Here is a 21,817-nt window from a genome sequence, read left to right on the forward strand (position 1 = left end):
TAAGCTTTCCCTCAGAGTAAATAGCTGGTCAGTCACTTTTTACATCCTATTTCGAGCCAGATGAAGGGGGTACACATTTTTTGTAACTGATCTTTTCCCCCTTCTGTCACATTTACTACTAAACCTTCCTTTTAGACTTCGACTTTCTGCCAACTTTGCTTTTACTCGTGTATAATCTCCTGTAACATTTAATTGCTTTGCAAAACACTCCGAGGTTCCAGCCTCCTTGCATGTTCCAGCCTTCATGCCCAATTCAACATCCTTAACTCAATCGGATCATTTTTGTCTCAGCAGGTTGCCGGAGTGCATTCTCATTTAATTCCTCCTTTCATTTTTCTGTCTCCCACTGCTCACAGCATGCACGTTCACAATCCTGAACTCTCCCTGCAGACATCAGCCAGTCAGCCTAGAGAAGGGGTGGATCTATTTTGGGGGGATCAGAATCTATCCCCTCCATTAGCCGAAGAAGTCTAGCCTTTTCCAAGAAGCCCACAGGGCAACTGCAGTGTAAGAACTACCACCTACTGTGTGATTTTGAGCAACTCACTTTAACTTCTCTGTGGCTCAGTTTCCTCATCTTTAAAATAGGATTTAAATGCCTGTTCCCCTTGCCCTTTAGTCTGTGAGTCCCATGTAGAATAGAGACTCTTTGTATAATTTGATTATTCTGTATCTAGCCAAGCATTTGCACAGTATTGGGCACATCGTGAGTGCTTAATAAATACCGCACTTATCATCTAATGGGAAGCAGTGAGGCTTAATAGATAGAGCACAGGTTTGGTAGTCAGAAGAACCTGGGTTCTAATCCCAGCTCCACCACGTGTCTGCTGTGTGACTTTGGGTAAGTCACTTCACTTCTCTGGGCCTCAGTTACTTCCTCTATAAAGTGGGAATTAAGAATGTGAGCCCCACGTGGGACAGGACCTGTGTCCAACCTGATTAACTAGTATCTACCCCAGTTCTTAGACTAGTGCTTGGCACATAGTAAGCACTTAACAAGTACCACAATTATTATCATTGTTATTATCTAGTAATAACAAAAAAAATTTGAAATGTATGGTAGCATCTCACCATAGCCTGAAAATGAGTCAGGAACTGCAATTAAATGAGGCCAATCAGTCTCAACAGACTAGACGAATTATGGGATCATTTTGATCCACTTACAGGAGACTATGGAAACCCCATCCAATCCTTTCCCTTCCAAGTCTTTCCCTTCCCCGGGGTCATTCATCTTTCTCATTCATTCATTCAATCATATTTATTGAGCGCTTACTGTGTGCAGAGCACTGTACTAAGTGTTTGGGAAGTACAAGTTGGCAACATATAGAGACGGTCCCTACCCAATAATGGGCTCACAGTCTAGAAGGGGGATAATAATGGCATTTATTAAGCACTTACTATGTGCAAAGCACTGTTCTAAGTGCTGGGAAGGTAACAAGGTGATCAGGTTGTCCCACAGGGAGCTCACTGTGTTAAACCCTATTTTACAGACGAGGTAACTGAGGCACAGAGAAGTTAAGTGACTTCCCCGAAATCACACAGCTGACAATTGGCGGAGCTGGGATTTGAACCCATGACCTCTGACTCCAAAGCCCGTGCTCTTTCCACTGAGCCACGTTGCTTCTTGGTTCTTCTAAACCAAGTACAGTGAGGTCATGCACTCTTCTTTTCCAGTCATACTCAGAATATAGATTGTATCCTGAGTGTTCCCATGTTCAATTTTAATGTGCCACTTCCAAGGTAATTATTCTATCCCAAATTATTATTTTAGAATAACAAAGCATCAGGCTCCTTCTGCTGCAAGGCTGCCTTCATATATAATCTGCTCTCAGAAACGTTTAGTTCAACTTTTGCTTAGACCCTACAGATTGTTATACTTTAGAGTCAGCCTTCTAACCCAAAGACGTCATTGGAGATATAAAAAAAAATACCATTTCTTCATTTTCAAACTGCGTGTTGTATTGCGCCGCATCCTCAGACACCGGTTTCTGAACAATATTTCGGCAGATCAGCCAGATGGTCAAACTGGCGAGGAACATGCCAATGTCGGGGACGAACACTCTGATTCCATTGCCTGCGTCGACTCCATTCATGCTGTGGACAGAAGCGGGAAGAAAGGTGGATAGCCTTCAGTAATTCTACTAGTGATTTATTTAAACTGTCATAAGAAAAGGTGTTCAAACCAACTCAGCACCAACTGAGGTCACTGGAAAATGGCGACAAACCCAACCAATTGTAGCATTTAGGAACATTACACCAAGATAATTGGAGACTGTGGACTAAATCCTCCACACCCTGAACCATGGCACCCCCAGTTCTATAACACGGAGAGTACAGTCTTGTAAGACTCCGCATTAAGGCAAAGTCACACTGCAGCACATACCCTGACCAATGTCATAGGGTAAATCCAAAAAAAACTCACACTGTCAGGGGAACATTCCCTAATTCCCAAACTGCATTCTACCCAAAATACACAGGGAGACCACACATTTATGGGAGCACTAAACGTAACCATTTTTCAGATCTAATTGTTTTTTCCCCATGGGGAGGTAAACCCATTCCTTCTCTTTGTTTTGTATTTCCTTTAAACTCTACTTTTTTCTTTCTGGGCACTAGCAGTGAGAGTGATTCAGTATCGAATCATCAGTATCATCCTCATCGATTGACATTTACGAAGAGTCCGCCAGTTACTCAGAACTGGTCTCGATATTGTACAAAAGTATCGGGAGGCTTCCAACCTGGGGATGGGGTGAAAGAAAACACAATTAAAAGAGAAAAAAAATCTATCTGGAAAGGAACACAGGCGTCGCTGGTGAATTTGAGAGGCTTCCAAGACACAGAGTGTTGCCATTTGAGGTGCCAGCAGAGTCTGCCAGTGAGTACCAGCAAAAGGCCACAGCAGCCTCAACATTACTTCATTAGCACAGCGACCAAACTACCCAGTCTACTAATAATGGGAAGCAGCATAGCACAGTGGATACAGCATCATCATCAATCGTATTTATTGAGCGCTTACTATGTGCAGAGCACTGTACTAAGCGCTTGGGAAGTACAAATTGGCAACACATAGAGACAGTCCCTACCCAACCGTGGGCTCACAGTCTAAAAGGGGGAGACAGAGAACAAAACCAAACATACCAACAAAATAAAGTAAATAGGATAGATATGTACAAGTAAAATAAATAAATAGAGTAATAAATATGTACAACCATGGCCTGAGAGTCAAAAGGTCATGGTTCTAATCCTGGTTCCACCACTTGTCTGCTTTGTATCCTTTCAAAATAAACACCAGCCTCAATCAATCATATTTACTGAGCAGTTACTGTGTGCAGAGCACTGTACTGAGTGCTTGAGAAAGTACAATGGAACAGTGTTCATCAATCCATCAGTCTTATTTTTTGAACGCTTACGGCATGCAGGGCATTGCACTAAGCACTTGGGAAAGTACAAAACAATACCATAACAGAAACATTCCCTGCCCATAATGAGCTTACAATCTAGAGGGGGAGACAGACATTAATATAAATAAATCAATTACAGATAGATGCATAAGTGCTGGTAGGGAGTGGTGAGTAAAGGGAACAAGTCAGGGAGATGCAGAAGGGAGTGAGAAAAGAGGAAATGAAGGCTTAGTCCTTGCCTTTGCCCTCTATGGGGGTGATGGGCCAAACACAGACATGCACACATTCAATTAGATAACAAGTTCAAGGCCTAAGATACACACTCTAGACAGGCGTGGGCTGATTCTATTTCGGTGACTAGAGAAGTTTTCATTTCTGATAAAATAACTATTGGGTTTCACTTGATGTCCCTGGAACAACTGAATACAAATCGATTTAACCTAAAGACACCCCCCCCCACACACACACACAACTCCTACTCTGGCTTTGTGTCACAGTGGGGATTTACTGCTCTCTTAACTTCATGATTATAGGTTGCTCTGTGGAATTACTTCACAGTGTGCTGTGCTTGTTGCCAAACCAAGTTAATACTGTGATTCTCAGCATACTCTCCCATGTTGTGGGGGCTTGGGGAAAGAATATCAGTGTTGAGTGGTCATTATTGGGAGTGTAACTGCTGTGGCTTTGGGAAGATTGATTAAACAAGGATGTTTTAAGGAGAAAAGCTGTACTGATGCTCCAGTAATGAAGAAGACATTCCGTTTGCGGGTGGAGGCCTGGCATGGCACTTTAGGAAGGGCCAGGCCAACACTAGGTACGATAGACGTTTGGCAGCTAATGCCAACCAGACTTTATACACGCCGGATGAAAAGGTGATTTCTGAGATTCAAGGGGATTTGGGTTTCAGTAGCAGAAAGGAGGGGCAGAGAGAATTACTCTGGGCGAGTATCAGTGACGAGCTAATCACCAGACACCAGGGTTTTGGAGGACTTGAAAAGTCAGTGATGCGGCCAAGCGTGGGAGAGGCAGGAAAAGCCTGGGAGGCTGAAGGGGTGACACATGTGGAACCTAAGATCCTGGGAGGAGGACTTGAGTTAGGCAGGGATGGAGGGTGGGCGGAGTCCATTGAGGAAGTTGGGGAGTGGAGAAGAGAGGCGGGGGAGCAAGGGATGGGGGAGAGAAGATAGACACGGACAGACTGACAGGCCCTGCCTCATCAGAGATGGGGGTAAGCAGAGGGGCTCACTCCTAGGACATAGGTGGTTAAAAAGAAAGGGAGAAAGAGCCAGTAAGTTTGACTTCAAAAAGCAGTATACAGGAGAGGGAGGAGAAAGAAAAGAGAGATGAGAAGACAGAAAGTAGAAAGAGAGAGGAAGTCTCTTTCTCTCTGCCCTCACACACCTGTGTGCGCACACACACACACACCAGAGGAAATAACCCCACAGCACTAGCTTTGCTATATTGTGAACTCCTCAAGGGCAGGGATCATGGGATCTAATCCCAGCTCTGCCACTTGCCTTCTGTATGACTTTGGGCAAGTCACTTCACTTATCTGTGCCTCAGTTTTCTCATCTGTATACTGAGGATTCAATACCTGTTTTCCCCAATACCCAGACTGTGAACCCCATGTGGGGCAGAAACTGACCAACCTGATCATCTCGTATCTACTCCAGCTCTCAGTATAGTGCTTGGCGCATAGCAAGTGCTTAACAAGTACCAAAATTACTATTCTTATTTTTATTATTTTATTGCATTCCCAAGAGCTAAAAACAGTGGTCTGCACAGAGTAAGCACTCGATTACCATTGCTTGATTGATTTTTTCAATCGTATTAAGCACTTACTGATTATTTATCGATTGATTACTTATTGACTGATGGTATGAGAGTGTCAAGCTCCTAAGGAGAACAAGATTCCTGTAGTGGCTTTTGACCAATTTCTCCTCCCTCCCAATGAGCCTTCAAAATCATGTCCACTCTTCAGCAGGCAATCTGTACTCTAATGGCCCAAGGGACTATGTGTGAATAATGAAGATCATGGGTCTTTCCATGTAGAACAAATTACCTGGCTCCCTCAATTCATTCATTCATTCAGTCATATTTATTATTATTATTATTATTATATATTATATAATATAATAATTATAATAATAATAATAATGGCTTTTGTTAAGCTCTTACTATGTGCCAAGCACTGTTCTAAGCACTGGGGGAGATACAAGGTAATCAGGTTGTCCCACGTGGGGCTCACATTCTTAATCCCCATTTTACAGATGAGGTAACTGAGGCTCAGAGAAGTTAAGTGACTTGCCCAAAGTCACATGGCTGACAAGTGCCGGAGCCGGGATTAGAACCCACGACCTCTGACTCCCAAGCCCATGCTCTTTCCACTGAGCCACGCTGCTTCAGAAAACGTGCTTTTATTGAGCGCTTACTGTGTGCAGAGCACTGTACTAAGTACTTGGAAAGTACAACTCAGCAACAAATAGTGACAATCCCTGCCCACAGCAGGCTCACAGTTTAGAAGGGGGGTGACACATATCAAAACAAGTAAACAGGCATCAATAGCATCAATATAAATAGAATTATGGACATATACACATCATTAATATAAATAGAATTATAAATATGTACATATACACACAAGTTAATGATGTGCATCTAGCTTTATTTCTATTTGTTCTGACGACTTGACATCTGTCCACATGCTTTGTTTTGTTCTCTGTCTCCCCCTTCTAGACTGTGAGCCTGTTGTTGGGTAGGGACCATCTCTATATGTTGCCAACTAGTACTTCCCAAGCGCTTAGTAAAGTGCTCTGCACACAGTAAGCGCTCAGTAGAAACAATTGAATGAATGAAGTGCTGTGGGGGTGGGGGTAGAGCAAAGGGAGAGAGTCAGGGCGATGAGGAGGGAAAGGGGGATGTATGATTTATTACCCTGGGAGAAAGAGAGTCAGGGTAAAATGAGGACATCAGTGAACAGGTAGTGGGGTCTCCAGATGTGAGCTCCGTTGCCTTTTATTAGACAAAGAAGGGGCCAACAATGGCTGAAGTCTGGGTCTCCATCACTTGTTGGGCTCATGAGGACTTGGCTTGGCCTTTGGCAAAAGCAACCCATCATATGCATTAGTCAATCAGTCAGGCAGTCAACTGTATTTATTGAGTACTTTGTGCAGAGCACTGTATTAAGTACTCGGGAGAGTACCATATAACAATACAACAGACACATTCCCTGCACATGACAAGCTTCCAGTCTAGAAATGAGCTTAAAGTCTAGCCCAAACTAACAGGACACAGATGCAGAACATGCAGGCAGTATCTCCGCATGCCAGCCTCGATTTAGCTTCCAGACAAAGTCATTCATTCATTCAATGATATTTATTGAGCGTTTACTGTGTGCAGAGGCCCAGATCTTCATTATTCAAATATAGTCCACTGGGACATTAGAGTACAGATTGCCTGCTGCAGAGTGGACATGACTGAAGGCTCATTGAGAAGGGGGAGAAAGTGGTCAAAAGCCAACTACTGGAGTCTTGTTCTCTTTAGGAGCTTGACACTCTCAAACCACCCATCGAATCTCAGGTTTGGCCTCCAAGGAGCACAGCATCAGCACCCCGAGGGGGCTTGATGGTCCATTTCAAGGCAACTGAATGCAATATCTTAGAGGGAGAGCATTTTCCCATAGACAGAGGCTTTCTAAGGAATTTGGAGGTGAGACTCCCTGGGATGGAGTTAGCCAGTCTGGGATGTTTGTCCAGGGTACGTGGGAATGTCATTCAGAAACATTCCTCATAATAATAATAGTATTTGTTAAGCACTGTACTAAATGCTGGAATAAATTCAAAATAATCAGCTCAGCCACAAGCCTGTCCCATGTGGGACTCACCATCTAATGAGGAGGGAGAGTAGTATGACCTACTGGAAAGAGCAAGGGCCTGGGAATCAGAGGACCTGGGTTCTAATCCAGCTCTGCCACTTGCTTGTTGTGTAACCTTAGGCAAGTCACAACTTGCCCAGACTGAGCCCCCCTTTTCCTCTCCTCCTCCCATCTCCCCCGCCCTACCTTCTTCTTTCTCCTCCCCACAGCACCTATATATATGTTTGTACAGATTTATTACTCTATTTTACTTGTACATATTTACTATTCTATCTACTTTTTTGTTTTGTTGTCTGTCTCCCCTTTCTAGACTGTGAGCCCGCTGTGGGGTAGGGACCGTCTCTATATGTTGCCAACTTGTACTTTCCAAGCGCTTAGTACAGTGCTCTGCACACAGTAAGCGCTCAATAAATACGATTGAATGAATGAATGAATGAATGTATTTTGTTAATGATGCACATCTAGCTTTACTTCTATTTATTCTGATGACTTGACACCTGTCCACATGTTTTGTTTTGTTTTCTGTCTCTCCTTTCTAGACTGTGAGCCCGTTGTTGGGTAGGCAATGTCTCTATGTGTTGCCAACTTGTACTTCCCAAGCGCTTAGTACAGTGCTCTGCACACAGTAAGCGCTCAATAAATGCGATTGAATGAATGAATGAACTTCTCTGTACCTCAGTTTCCTCATCTGTAAAATGGAGATTCAATGCCAGCTTTCTCACCTACTTAGACTGCGAGCCCCATTTTGGATCAAGGGTTGTATCCAGTCTGATTAACCTGTATACACCAATGCTTAGAACAGTGCTTGATATATAGTAAGTGCTTAACAAATGAAATAATAATGAATACAATAATAAAAATAACAGGCATTTCACCCCCACTGTAAAGCTGAGGAAACTGTCAGTCAGTCATATTTATTGAGGGCTTACTGTGTGCAGTGCACTGTACTAAGTGCTTGGGAAGCAACGTGGCTTAGTGGATAAAGAATAGGCTGGAAGTCAGAAGGACCTTGGTTCTATTCCTGGCTCCACTACTTGTCTCCTGTGTGATCTTGGGCAAGTCACGTCATTCCTCCAGGCCTCAGTTACTTCATCTATAAAATGGGGTTTAAGAGTGTGAGCCCCATGTGGGACAGGGACTGTGCCCAACCTGATTAACTTGGCCCTACCCCAGCACTTAGAACAGTGTTTGGCACATAGTAAGCACTTAACAAGTGCCAACATTATTCATTCATTTGTTCAATCATATTTATTGAGTACTTACTGTGTGCAGAGCACTGTACTGAGTTCTTGGGAAGTAGAAATTGGTGACATATAGAGACAGTCCCTACCCAACAATGGGCTCACACTCTAGAAGGGGGAGACAGACAACAAAATAAAACAAGTAGACAGGAGTCAATACTCCCCAGCACTTAGTAGAGTGCTTTGCACATAATAAGAGCTTAATAACTGCCATTATTACTATTAATACCATCAGAATAAATAGAATTATAGTCATCATTAATAAAATAGAGTAATAAATATGAACAAATTTACATAAGTGCTGTGGGGAGGGGAAGGGGGTAGGGTGGGGGGCGATGGGGAAGGGAGGAGGAGAAGAAGAAAAGGGGGGCTCAGTCTGGGAAGGCCTCCTGGAGGAAGTGAGCTCTCAGTAGGGCTTTGAAGAGAGGAAGAGAGCTAGTTTGGCATATGTGTGGATGGAGGGCATTCCAGGACAGAGGTAGGATATGGGCCGGGGTCGACGGCGGGACAGGTGAGAATGAGGCACAGTGGGGAGGTTAGCGGCAGAGAAGCAAAGTTTGCAGGCTGTGCTATAGAAGATTGTTATTACTATAATTACAATATAACAGACATGTTCCCTGCCCACAATGAGCTCACAGTCTAGAGGGGGAGGCAGACATTAATATAAATAAATAAAATTACAGTTTATTAATTGTGGGGCTGGGAGGGGGAGTGAATAAAGGGAGCAAATCAAAGTGAAGCAGAAGGGAGTGGGAGAAGACGAAGGGACCTAAAGTCACCAGCAGGCAATTGACAGTGTCCGGATTAGAATCCAAGTCCCCTGACTCCCCGGATCTTGCTCCTACCACTAGACCATGCTCCTCCTCCCATTCCCTGCAGATTCCTTGCTTAGATTTGCCATCATGAGGGTGGGGACTGGTACCGGGAAGGCTTTCAGCCCTTGCTGACTTTCTGTGCAGGTGGAATGCCTGACCCTGTGGTTTGTCAGAGATTGTGTGTGCCTTGACTGCGTCAGTGGCCTAGGCTCACAGCCTTGTAATCAATTTTTACTGTCAGAGGCTGCGCTGGCTGTGGGGGACAGAGGTCTGGCCAAGCCAGCCCACCGAAGCCCAGACTCCCAGAACAAACTCTGGGCACAGGAAAAGTGCCACGGCAGTATCTGGGGCTACAGTGTCCCAAGGGCAGCGCCGGGGACCACTGCCGCCTCAGGATGCCATAGTTCCAGCCAACCAAAGCAGTGTGGCTCAGTGGAAAGAGCCCGGGCTGTGGAGTCAGAGGTCATGGGTTCAAATCCCAGCCCCGCCAATTGTCAGCTGTGTGACTGTGGGCAAGTCACTTCACTTCTCTGCGCCTCAGTTACCTCATCTGTGAAATGGGGATTAAGACTGTTAGCCCCCTGTGGGACAACTTGATCACCTTGTAACCTCCCCAGTGCTTAGAACAGTGCTTTGCACATAGTAAGCACTTAATAAATGCCATTATTATTATCATTATTATTATTATTACTATTAAGGCATTGGCAAAGAGGACCCTGCTGTGGGAGGGAGGATGGTGCCGTCCCCCGCAAAGGCTGATCCGAACTGGAAGTGACATCAGGGTTTCAGATTGGCCATTGCCACTCTGGAGGCTGGCACTAAAGCCACCCACAGCCACCCTAACCGAGAGGCTGGCAGGGCCCCTTTTGGTGCCAGCCCAGACCCCATATGGAACTTCATCTATCACCCCAAATGCCAACCTTATAAGGAAGAGAAATCCTTCATTCAAAGCACAAAGTGGAGAAGTCGCCCTCTCCATCCCCCCCATCTTACCTCCTTCCCTTCCCCACAGCACCTGTATATATGTATATATGTTTGTACATATTTATTACTCTATTTATTTATTTATTTTACTTGTACATATCTATTCTATTTATTTTATTCTGTTAGTATGTTCGGTTTTGTTCTCTGTCTCCCCCTTTTAGACTGTGAGCCCACTGTTGGGTAGGGACTGTCTCTATATTTTGCCAACTTGTACTTCCCAAATGCTTAGTACAGTGCTCTGCACACAGTAAGCGCTCAATAAATACGATTGATTGATTGATTGATTGATTGAAGTCTCATTTGCCGAAATGAGGGGAACACCCTGTCTTTTGAAAAATTCTGACCCACAATGAGTAAGAAAGGAACCCCCACTGATATATTTATGGGATGGAGCAGAGAGAGGAGGTAGCATTCTGAAGAAATCCATCTGTAACAGTCATCACCATGTTGGATGTTGAAGCCCTCTCAGAGGGATTCCAGAAAGAAAAGAGCAATCGACAGAAGCTAGGAATGAGCTCACCTTCGGCAGTTGGCTTGCGCACACGTGTGTGTGTGTGTGTGTTCATGAGCCGAGCCTAGGTCCATTTGCTGCCATTTAAACACCAATTAAATGTCGATTTCTAATTACTTGACAATCTGAAGTAGCCTAATTTAATTCCGAGTTTCCACACTACACTGAGTAAATGAGTGGCTGGGTTTGTGAGGGCACTTAGCTTCATGAGCTAAAATCACCAAATGGGGTTTTTGAGCCAATTAGTGTTTCAGAAGGTCTAGGTGGGCCAGGTCTTGCTTGGAACAAAAAGCTTTGCATTTTCCTCCGGCTTCTCAGGCTGCTTTGGCACTTTTTCATTTAGAAACACAGGAGAGGAAGCCAGTGCCCATCCAGTGGTGGCAGGGAACAGGATTCAGGCCACAGTGGAGGGCTGGGGGTAGAGAAGGGAAAGACAGCATGGTGTGCTTCTCTGGTTCATTTCCCACACCCCTCAGCTGCAATACTGCACAAGAAGGAGAGTCATTGTACTAAGAGCTTAGGAGAGTACAATATAGCAATACAGCAGACACATTCCCTATCTACAATGAGTTTACAGTCTAGATTGTAAAGCAGCGGCTACAGGTTAAGTGAGGGATTCTACGTTGAGAGATCGCTCTGCAATGCTGGAAGGGGTGGGCTGGAGTAGTGGTCTCCAGGGTTCCACTGGATGAAGTTTTGAGGTGTCTTCTTAGGCTATGTTTTAGGTGCTTACTATGTGCCTGGCACTGTACTAAGAGCTGAACTAGATACAAGCCAATCAGATTGGACATAGTCCCTGTCTCACATGGGGCTCACTCATTCATTCAATCATATTTATTGAGTGCTTACTGTGTGCAGAGCACTGTACTAAGCGCTTGGGAAGTACAAAATGGCAACATATAGAGACGGTCCCTACCTAACAGTGGGTTCCCCGTCTAGAAGGGGGAGACAGACAAAAAACCAAAACAAGTAGATAGATGTCAATACCATCAGAATAAATAGAATTATAGCTATATACACATACTTAATTAAATATAGTTAATATGTGCAAATGAAATAGAGTAATAAATATGTACAAATATATGCAAGTGCTGCAGGCAGAGGAAGGGAGTAGGGCAGGGGAGGGGAGGCGATGGGGAGGGGAGGAGGAGGAGGAGAGGAAAAAAGGAGGGGCTCAGTCAGGGAAGGCCTCCTGGAGGAGGGGAGCTCTCAGTAGGGCTTTGAAGGGAGGAAGAGACCTAGCTTGGAGGATGTGTGGAGGGAGGGCATTCCAGGCCAGGGGAAGGATGTGGGCTGGGGGTCGAGGGCAGGACAGGCGAGAACAAGGCACAGTGAGGTTAGCGGCAGAGGAGCAGAGGGTGCAGGCTGAGCTGTAGAAGGAGAGAAGGGAGGTGAGGTTGGAGGGGGCCAGGTGATGGACAGCCTTGAAGCTGAGAGTGAGGAGTTTTTGCTTGACTCGTAGGTTGACAGGCAACCACTGGAGATTTTTGAGAAGGGGAGTGACATGCCCAGAGCGTTTCTATACAAAGATAATCTGGGCAGCAGAGTGAAGTATAGATTGAAGTGGGGAGAGACAGGAGGATAGGAGATCAGAGAGGAGGCTAATGCAGTAATACAATCGGGATAGAATCATAGATTGAACCAGCAGGGTAGTGGTTTGGATGGAGAGGAAAGGGCGGATCTTGGCGATGTTGTGGAGGTGAGACCGACAGGTTTTGGTGACAGATTGGATGTGTGGGGTGAACGAGAGAGCGGAGTCAAGGATTACACCAAGGTTGCGGGCCTGTGAGACGGGAAGGATGGTAGTGCCATCTACAGTGACAGGAAAGTCAGGGAGAGGACAGGGGTTGGGAGGGAAGATAAGGAGCTCCGTCTTGGACATTGTCGTAGTCTCAATCCCCATTTTACAAATGAGGTAACTGAGGCACCGAGAAGCTTGACCAAGGTCACACAGCAGACAAGTGGCAAAGCCAGGATCAGAACTCTTCCACTAGGCCTGTGTTCTTTACGCTAGTCTTCCCATAACTTCCCAAAGAGAGTTCTGACCAAACTTTCATCTACTGGAGTGGAGGAGGCTGTAAAGATTGGTGGCTAATGGACCCACCTTCCTCTATATCATCTGGGTTATGGAGTCTTCCCCCACAGAACTCTCCATCTTCCTCTCCTCTATTTCTCTCTTTTTCTAAGAAAGGCATTAGTGGTAATAGCAACACTTTATGAGTAGCCACCTGATGCAATGCACTGTACTAGCCAGTTGGGAATGCAGATTAAAGAAGTGACACACTGCCTTCCCACAAGGATCTTACGTTCCAATGGAGGAGACGAGCATGAAAATATTTACAATTCAAGTGTTCAAAATAAGCAGTTGATCATAAATATGAGCAGGAATGCCAAATAGGATAAAAATATGTTCATAAGTCCTCGAGCCAGCTGAAAGGATGCTACAGCTCAGGCACTGAGCTAGTAATTGGGGAAGAGTTGTTGGATGAGGTGGAGGGACTTGAATGTGGGGAGAGCTGGGGTCTGTCTGAGAAGGGTGAATGGGCTGCATACATATTAGTGAATCAATCAATCAATCAATCAGTGGTATTGATTGAGCATTTTCTGTGTGCAGAGCATTCTTTTATTCATTCGTTTATTCAATCGAATTTATTGAGTGCTTACCGTGTGCAGAGCACTGTACTAAGCACTTGGGAAGCACAAATCGGTAACATACAGAGTTGGTCCCTACCCAACAATGGGCTCACAGTCTAGGAGGGGAAGACAGACAACAAAAAAAAAACAAGTAGACAGGTGTACTGAGCTCTTGGGAGAGTATAATACAAAAGAGTCGGTAGACACGTTCCCTGTCCAGAAGGAGCTTACAGTTTAGTGAGTATTGCAGTTCAATAAGAATTGGTGATGGCTAAGAGGCAATCATTCATTAGAATGGAAGGACTTGAGGAAGTAGCTGAGATCATCATCATCATCATCAATCGTATTTATTGAGCACTTACTGTGTGCAGAGCACTGTACTAAGTGCTTGGGAAGTACAAGTTGGCAACATATAGAGACAGTCCCTACCCAACAGTGGGCTCACAGTCTAAAAGGGGGAGACAGAGAACAGAACCAAACATACTAACAAAATAAAATAAATAGAATAGATATGTACAAGTAAAATAAATAAATAAATAAATAGAGTAATAAATATGTACAAACATATATACATATATACAGGTGCTGTGGGGAAGGGAAGGAGGTAAGATGGGGGGGATGGAGAGGGGGACAAGGGGGAGAGGATGCTCCAAACACCACTGATTTGCCAGCTTCCCTTGGGCAAAGCAGAAGGAATCAGGATGCCAAAACAGAGTCACTGGAATTTTTATCCACCCCCAACCCTCGGCTTCAGTTCATGTATTCAGTCACCTAGACACTCATGCTGTAAAGCAAGCTGCGGATAAAGGGAATTAGGATATGACCTAATAGAGAATAGCGATAACAATACTACTACTACTAATAATAATGGCATTTATTAAGCGCTTACTGTGTGCAAAGCACTGTTCTAAGCACTGGGGAGGTTACAAGGTGAGCAGGTTGTCCCACGGGAGGCTCACAGTCTTTAATCCCCATTTTACAGATGAGGTAACTGAGGCACAGAGAAGTTAAGTGATTCGCCCAAAATCACACAGCTGACAATTGGCAGAGGCTTCTCTGGGTGTCTTAGCGGAAAGAGCACGGGCTTGGGAGTCAGGGGACGTGGGTTCTAATTCTGACTCCACTACTTGTCAGCTGTGTGACTTTGGGCAAGTCACTTAACTTCTCTGTGACTCAGTTATTTCATCTGTAAAATGGGGATCAACACTGTGAGCCCCAAGAGGGGCAAGCAGATAACCTTGTATCTATCCCAGCGCTTAGAACAGTGCTCGGCACATAGTAAGTGCTTAACAAATACTGTTATTATTATTATTATCATTATATGACCATCAACCAGCCAATAATAAAAATGCCAGGTTCAATGAATTGGACATGTCCAGTATGTGCGATTATGTTCTTGATAATACTAGATACTGAAATTTGGAAGAACTTTGGCCTCCAAAAGAAAGCTTGTGAGAAGACTACCCGAGAAGTCTGCTTTTAAAAAAAGGGGTATAGCCAGGAGAATCGACACATGCTCAAGGTCTCCAAAGTATCTGCTTAGTACCTTAATCACCCACTACAAACTAGTTCAGCCTGAACGCCAAAACCCAAAGCACATTCCAATTTCCTCGGGGTGCTATCATGCAAGAAAAACAGAGTTTCTATATTACCATGTTGAACCACATATTAACCCAAAATTTACTTTCCAAACACTAAGTCTCACAAGAACAGCCTTTTAAAAATAAATGGCTTATGACAAAAATATTCAACCTCAAGAAATGTGTTCATTGCTACTGCATATTGAATTCTCTCCATCCTGAGGAGCATAGCTTGTTCTTTCTAAAATCTCAAATGAACACAGCCATAGTATAAAGTTACTCCTCGTCCCACGGGTAGAAAAGGAGTGTGGCCTATTGGAAAGAGCAGAAAACAGAGAGTCTAATCCCGGTTCTGCCACCTGCCTGCTGCCACTTGCCTGCTTAGGCAAGTCACAACACAACCAGGATGGACTTCTTCATCTTCCCACCCGCACCCTGTCCTCGCCCAGATTTTCCCATCACTACAGACAACATCACCATCCTCTCTGTCTCACAAACCTATACCCTTGGCATTGTTCTCTACTCATCTCTCTCATTCAACCCATATATTCAGCATGTCACCAAATTTTTTCACTTCCAACTTCACAATATCTCTAGAATCCACCCCTTCCTCTTCATTACTACTATTATGGTATTTGTTAAGCAGTTATTAAGTGTCAAGGACTGCTATAATAATGTAGGATGCGGTCCCTATCCCACATGGGGCTCACAGTCTAAGTAGGAAGGAGAACAGATGGTGAGGAGTTCCTGTTTGATGTGGAGTTGGATGGGCAAAGATTGGAGGCTTTAGAGGAGTGGTGAAGCATGGTCTGAACAGGTTTTTTTTTAGAAAAATGGTCAGCAGAGTTAAATAAGGACTGGAAAGAGGAGAGGCAGAGGGCAGGGCAGTCAATGAGGAGGTCTGTTGCTGCAGTCAAGATGGATTAAGTGCTTGGATCAGCATAGTATTACTTTGGTTGGAGAGCAGCATGGCCTGGTGGATAGAGTATGTGTTTAGGAGTCAGAAGACCTGAGTTCTAATCCTGGCTTATCCACTTATCTACTGTGTGAATTTGGACAAGTCACTTAACTTGTCCAGTGCTTAGAACATTCATTCATTCATTCAATCGTATTTATTGAGCACTTACTGTGTGCAAAGCACTGTACTAAGTGCTTGGGAAGTACAAGTTGTCAACATATAGAGACGGTCAATCAATCAATCAACCAATCAATCGTATTTATTGAGCGCTTACTGTGTGCAGAGCACTGTCCTAAGTACTTGGGAAGTACAAGTTGTCAACATATAGAGATGGTCCCTACCCAACAGCGGGCTCACAATCTAGAAAGGGGAGACAGACAACAAAACAAAACATATTAACAAAATAAAATAAATAGAATAGTAAATATGTACAAGTAAAATAAATAGAGTAATAAATCTGTACAAACATATATACAGGTGCTGTGGGGAGGGGAAGGAGGTAGGGTGGGGGGATGGAGAGGAGGGGGAGAGGATTTGAACCCCTGACCTCTGACTCCAAAGCCCGGGCTCTTTCCACTGAGCCACGCTGCTAACGGGAGGACATTCCAGGCCAGAGGCAGGTCATGAAAGATAAATCGGCAGCCAGATAGATGAGATCAAGGCGCAGTGAGTATGTTGGCATTAGAGGAGTGAAGTGTGCAGGCTGGGTTGTAGTAGGAAATTAGGGAGGTAAATTGGAAGGGGGCCATGTGATAGGGTGTTTTAAAGCTGATGGAAAGGTGTTTCTGCTTAATGTGGAGGGAGATGGGTGTGTATCGAGTACTTGTGAGAGTACAATGCAACAGAATTAGCAGACATGTTCCCTGCCCATATGGAGCTTATAGTCCAGTGGGGAACACAGACATTAATGAGCAAACAGTGCTTTGCACATAGTAAGTGCTTAATAAATGTCATTATTATTATAATTATTATTAATGTCTCTGTGGCTGTTACCTCATCTGTGAAATGGGGATAAAGATTGTGAACCCAATGTGGAACATGGACTATGTTCAATCTGATTAGCTTGTATCAACTTCAGTACTTCATAAGGTATCTGGCACATAGTAAGCAAATACCATAAAAAAACCCAACCATTGAACCCCCATTTTACAGATGAGGAAACCGACCTGCCCAAGATCACACAGCAAGCATCTAGCAGAGCCAGGATTAAAACCCAAGTAAAACTAAAACTCTAACTCCCAGGCTTGGGCTCTTTCCACTAGGCCATGCTGCTTTCCAACCAAAGTAATGCACTATCGATCCAAGTGCTTATCATCTCACCTTGATTACTGCATCAGCCTCCTTACTGACTGTCCTGCCTCTTGTCTTTCCCCTTTCTGGTCCTTACTTCATTCTACTGCCCGTTTTTTTCTAAAGAAACATTCAGTCCATGTTTCCCCACTCATCAAGAATCCCCAGTGGTTGCCCATCCATCTCTGCATCAAACAGAAACTCCTTATCATCAGTGCATCAATTAGCTTACCTCTTCTACCTAACCTCTCCTCCCCCACTACAACCCAGGGCACACACTTCACTCTCTTAACATAAACCAACTTATTGTACTGTATCTTCTCTTTCTTACCATTCAAATCTTGCTCTCAACTTCCTTTTCGACTGAAAATTCCTCCCCCTTCCCACCTGACAGACCACCACTCTCTCCCCATCTTCAAAGTCCTACTAAAGTCCTACATATTTCTCCATGAAGCTTTCCCAATCTTCTTGTCTCCCCATCTTGTTCTTCAACTTCACCCATGAACTTGGATCCATATCCCCTTAAGCATTTTTCAATTCATCCCACCCCTACCACCAAGCACTTATGTACACATCCCTAAACTCTGCTGCTTCCCCTACCTGTAATTTATTTTTCTGTCTGTTTTCCCCAACTAGACTGTAAGTTCCTTGAGGATGTGGAAGCAGCATGGCTTGGTGGAATGACCAAGGGCTTGGGGGATTCAGAGGACTTGGAAATTAGAACTCTTGCCTTCTGACCCAGACCCACATTCTTTCCACTTGGCCATGCTAGAGAAGGGATGGGGAAGGCAGTTAAGAAGATGAGAAAGATGGTTGTTTAGCCTGGAAAGAAAAAGGCAGAGAAGGTATATAATTGAAGTTTTTTCAGAATCATGAAGGTCAAACAATCAGTCTATTAATGGTATTTATAGACTGTTTACTGTGTGCAAAGCACTGTACTAAATTCTTGGGAGACCACAATACATTTGGGATTGTTTTTTATCAAATCCTACAAGAGAATGATCTTGAAATTGCTCAATTTAAAAGAAATCAATAGAAACAATTTTTCATTCAACAGATGGATAACGTGGAATTCAATACCAACAGGAAGCTGTGTGGGCTGAAAATTTCAGCATGCTCAGCAGAGTTTGGCGGAGAGAAAGTTAGGGATGTTAGATGGCCCATCACATAACCACAGGGATGGATGTCCAGGAAGACAACCATGTCACAAGATCCTCCTGTCCAGCAGGTGACTGATTAACAACGCTTCTTCATCCAATGAAGGAGAAAATGCAGGTTGGTTTACAAACTGGGTGAAGGGTCAGAGGCTACAAGTGTCAATCAATCAATGTTTTATACTGAATGTTGTGTGCAGAGCTCTGTACTGAGCACTTGGGAGAGTGCATGGAGAGTATGCAGACATGATCCCTGCCTTCAAGGAGTTTTCAGTCTTGCAGGGGGCACATATTAAAATTACAGGGAAGCTAGAGCTTTTAAGGATATGTATATAAATGCTGTGGGAGAGGGATTGAGTACCAAATTAATGAATCATATTTATTGAGCACTTGGGAGAGTATAATGTAACAGAGTTGGTGGACAAATTCCAAATTACCTAGAGGATATGGACTTAAAGTGCAAAAGGGAAGGAAAATAAGGTGGGAAGTTGGGAGGTAAGTCAGGCAAGGCTTTCTGGAGGAGATATAATTTTATAAAGGCTTTTAAGATGATAAGAGTGGTGGTAGGTCAGTTATGAAGGGAAAGAGAGACTGTGAGCTCATTGTAGGCAGGAACTATGTCTGCTTGTTATTGTATTGTACTCTCCCAGGCGCTTAGTGCAGTGCTCTTCTTTCATTAAGTGCTCAATTCTCCCCCTCTAGACAGTGAACTCAATATGGGCAGGGAATGTGTCTGTTTGTTCTTGTACTCTCCCTGCATTCAACACAGTGGTTTGCACACAGTAAGCACCCAATAAATATGACAGAATGAATTAATTGATATGATTGAATGAATGAATGAATGAATGAATGAATGAATGAAATGAATGAATGAAATGAATGAGTTCCAGGCAAGAGAGGGAGAGCAACGGGTTGACTGTGACAGAGATGAAATCAAGGCACCATGAGTAGGTTGGTGTTGGGGGATCACAGCATATGGGCTGGGTTGTAGAGGGAGAGAAGCAAGGATAGGTGGGGAAGGGGCTTGGGGGAGAGCTGATTGAGAGTCTTAAAAATGATGGTGAAGAGTTCTGCTTTATGTGGAAATGGAGGGGTAACTCTTGGAGGTGTTTGAGTAGTGGGGAGACGTGCAGACTGTTTCTGTATTTTTGCTTTTAAAGGAAAATAAGTATTACCAGAAAGGTAATGATAAATTAGTTCATGTGCAGAACTAATAAAACTGCATTAAAAAAATACTTCCACAATTCAGACTGGACCATCCCATTTGAATGCAAATTAGTGAGTTTTTACTGGTCAGTATGCTAGCAAAAATCCAGTGGGATTCAGTGGAGGGCATGGAGAGTCACTTGGTCTGTTTCACGATTCCATTTGGAATTTCTACAGTGGAGTTATCATTCAGTCCATGTTTCCCCACACCTCAAGAACCTCCAATGTTTGCCCAACCAACTCTACACAAAACAAAAACTCCTCGCTACTGGTTTTAAATCACTCAATCACCTGGTCCCCTCCTAACTCATCTTGCTACTTTCCTATTACATACCAACCCATACGCTTTGTTCCTCCAATTCTAACGTTCTCACTCTATCTCCATCTCGCCGCCGACCTCTCACCCATGTCCTGCCTCTGGTCTAGAACATCCACTCTCCTCTTTCTGACAGACAATTACTCTCCCCATTTATAGCCTTACTGAATGTACATCTCCTCCAAGAGGTCTTCCCTGACAAAGCCCTCCTTTCCTCTTCTCCCACTCCCTTCTGTCACCCTGACTTGCTCCCTTCATTCAGCCCCCCTTTGAGCCCCACAGCACTTATGCGTGTATCTGTAATTTATTTTTTGATATTAATGTCTGTCTCCCACTCTAGACTGTAAGCTTGTTGTGGGCAGGGAATGTGTTTGTACTCTCCCAAGCGCTTAGTACAGTGTTCCGCACACAGTAAGTGCTCAAGAAATATGAACGAATGAATGAGAATAAACAATTCCACGGTTTCCCCATCCATCCTGCTGCCTCTGTCAGAGACAAACAATTGGGCTGGAAGGACCATCGGCTGGTCCAGTAATGGTTTTATGTATGGCCCAGCAGTCTTGAGAGTGATAAGTGGAAAATCATCCCGTGTTACCTAAGGAAATAGGCTCAGATTCAAAATCTATATTTTCTCTCGCACTCACAGGAGCATTTCAAACAAGCCCTACCTTCAGTGGAGATATTCTTTTCCACCTATAATTAATTTTGGTCTAGATTAAAAGATCCTTAAGGGCAGGGATTGTATTTTCCCAAGGTCCAAGTTGCAGCACTCTACACAGAGCAGATGCTCAGTAAACACTGTTGAATGAAATTTTTAAAAATCTGCTAGTAAATGTTTTTCCAGACTGCTCTTCCCTTCATGATGCACTTAGGCAAGCAGATAAATGAAATCACTGTTTTTGAAAACTCACCGGGCATAAAGGTTCAGTTACTGGCAGAGAAGCCAAGAGCCCATTGACAGCCCCATTAAGTTTACTGGGCAATGACTTTCATGCAAAGGTTGCTGATGAAGGCATCTCCAAATGTTCAGAGCCCACAGTTTGGGAGAGAGCTATTCTCCACCCAGGAAACTGACTCCTGCCTTAGAAAATCTCTGTCTCTCTTCTTTCTCTGTCTCTCATTAACAAAGACTCTTAGCCTGGAAATCGAATGAAGAGAGGTGATTTAAAAAATGAGAAAAAGCTAGCAAACCAAAGATAAACGGGATCTTAGGTAAGTGTCCTTGAGGCCTGATTTGGGAAACCACGTGACGACTGTCTGCATTTCCACCCACCATGGCTGCAATACTGGAACTTTTGCCCGGGAAATGTTCGAAGCCTTCTCAAGAGTCCTCAAACTCTGCTAGCTGCTTATCAACCTTTCCCTCAGCCCACCTTCCCAACTGCTGCTTCTCAGACCTGAAAACCTTCCTCTGTCTGGGGTCCTAGGAGCCGGGGAATTCCCAGCACCTTCACAATGCCGGCCAGACTCAATGACAGAGAGGAGGGGGAGGCATCAATCAGAAATTTTGGGGATGGTGCAGAAGGTGCTCCTGCTGCTCATTCATTCATTCATTCAATCAGTCATATTTATTGAGCACTTATTGTGTGCAGAGCACTGTACTAGGCGCTTGAGAAGCAGCGTGGCTCAGTGGAAAGAGCCCAGGCTTTGGAGTCAGAGGTCATGGGTTCAAATCCCGGCTCCGCCACTTGTCGGCTGTGTGACTTTGGGCAAGTCACTCAACTTTTCTGGGCCTCAGTTACCTCATCTGTAAAATGGGGATTAAGACTGTGAGCCCCCCATGGGACAACCTGATCACCTTGTAACCTCCCCAGCGCTTAGAACAGTGCTTTGCACATAGTAAGTGCTTAATA

General features: G+C 44.2%; 1 protein-coding gene across 1 annotated transcript in view; it reads right to left on the reverse strand.

Moving 5' to 3' along the window:
* Positions 1-21,817, reverse strand: part of PIEZO2 (piezo type mechanosensitive ion channel component 2) — a 546,102-nt gene that overhangs the window by 207,478 nt on the left and 316,807 nt on the right. Inside the window, exon 5 of the mRNA XM_038746742.1 lies at positions 1,932-2,094. Within this exon, the coding sequence (XP_038602670.1) occupies positions 1,932-2,094 (163 nt within the window). The remainder of the gene's footprint in view (positions 1-1,931; positions 2,095-21,817) is intronic.

The sequence above is a fragment of the Tachyglossus aculeatus genome, chromosome 5, assembly GCF_015852505.1.
Source record: "Tachyglossus aculeatus isolate mTacAcu1 chromosome 5, mTacAcu1.pri, whole genome shotgun sequence".
Classification (NCBI taxonomy): domain Eukaryota; kingdom Metazoa; phylum Chordata; class Mammalia; order Monotremata; family Tachyglossidae; genus Tachyglossus; species Tachyglossus aculeatus.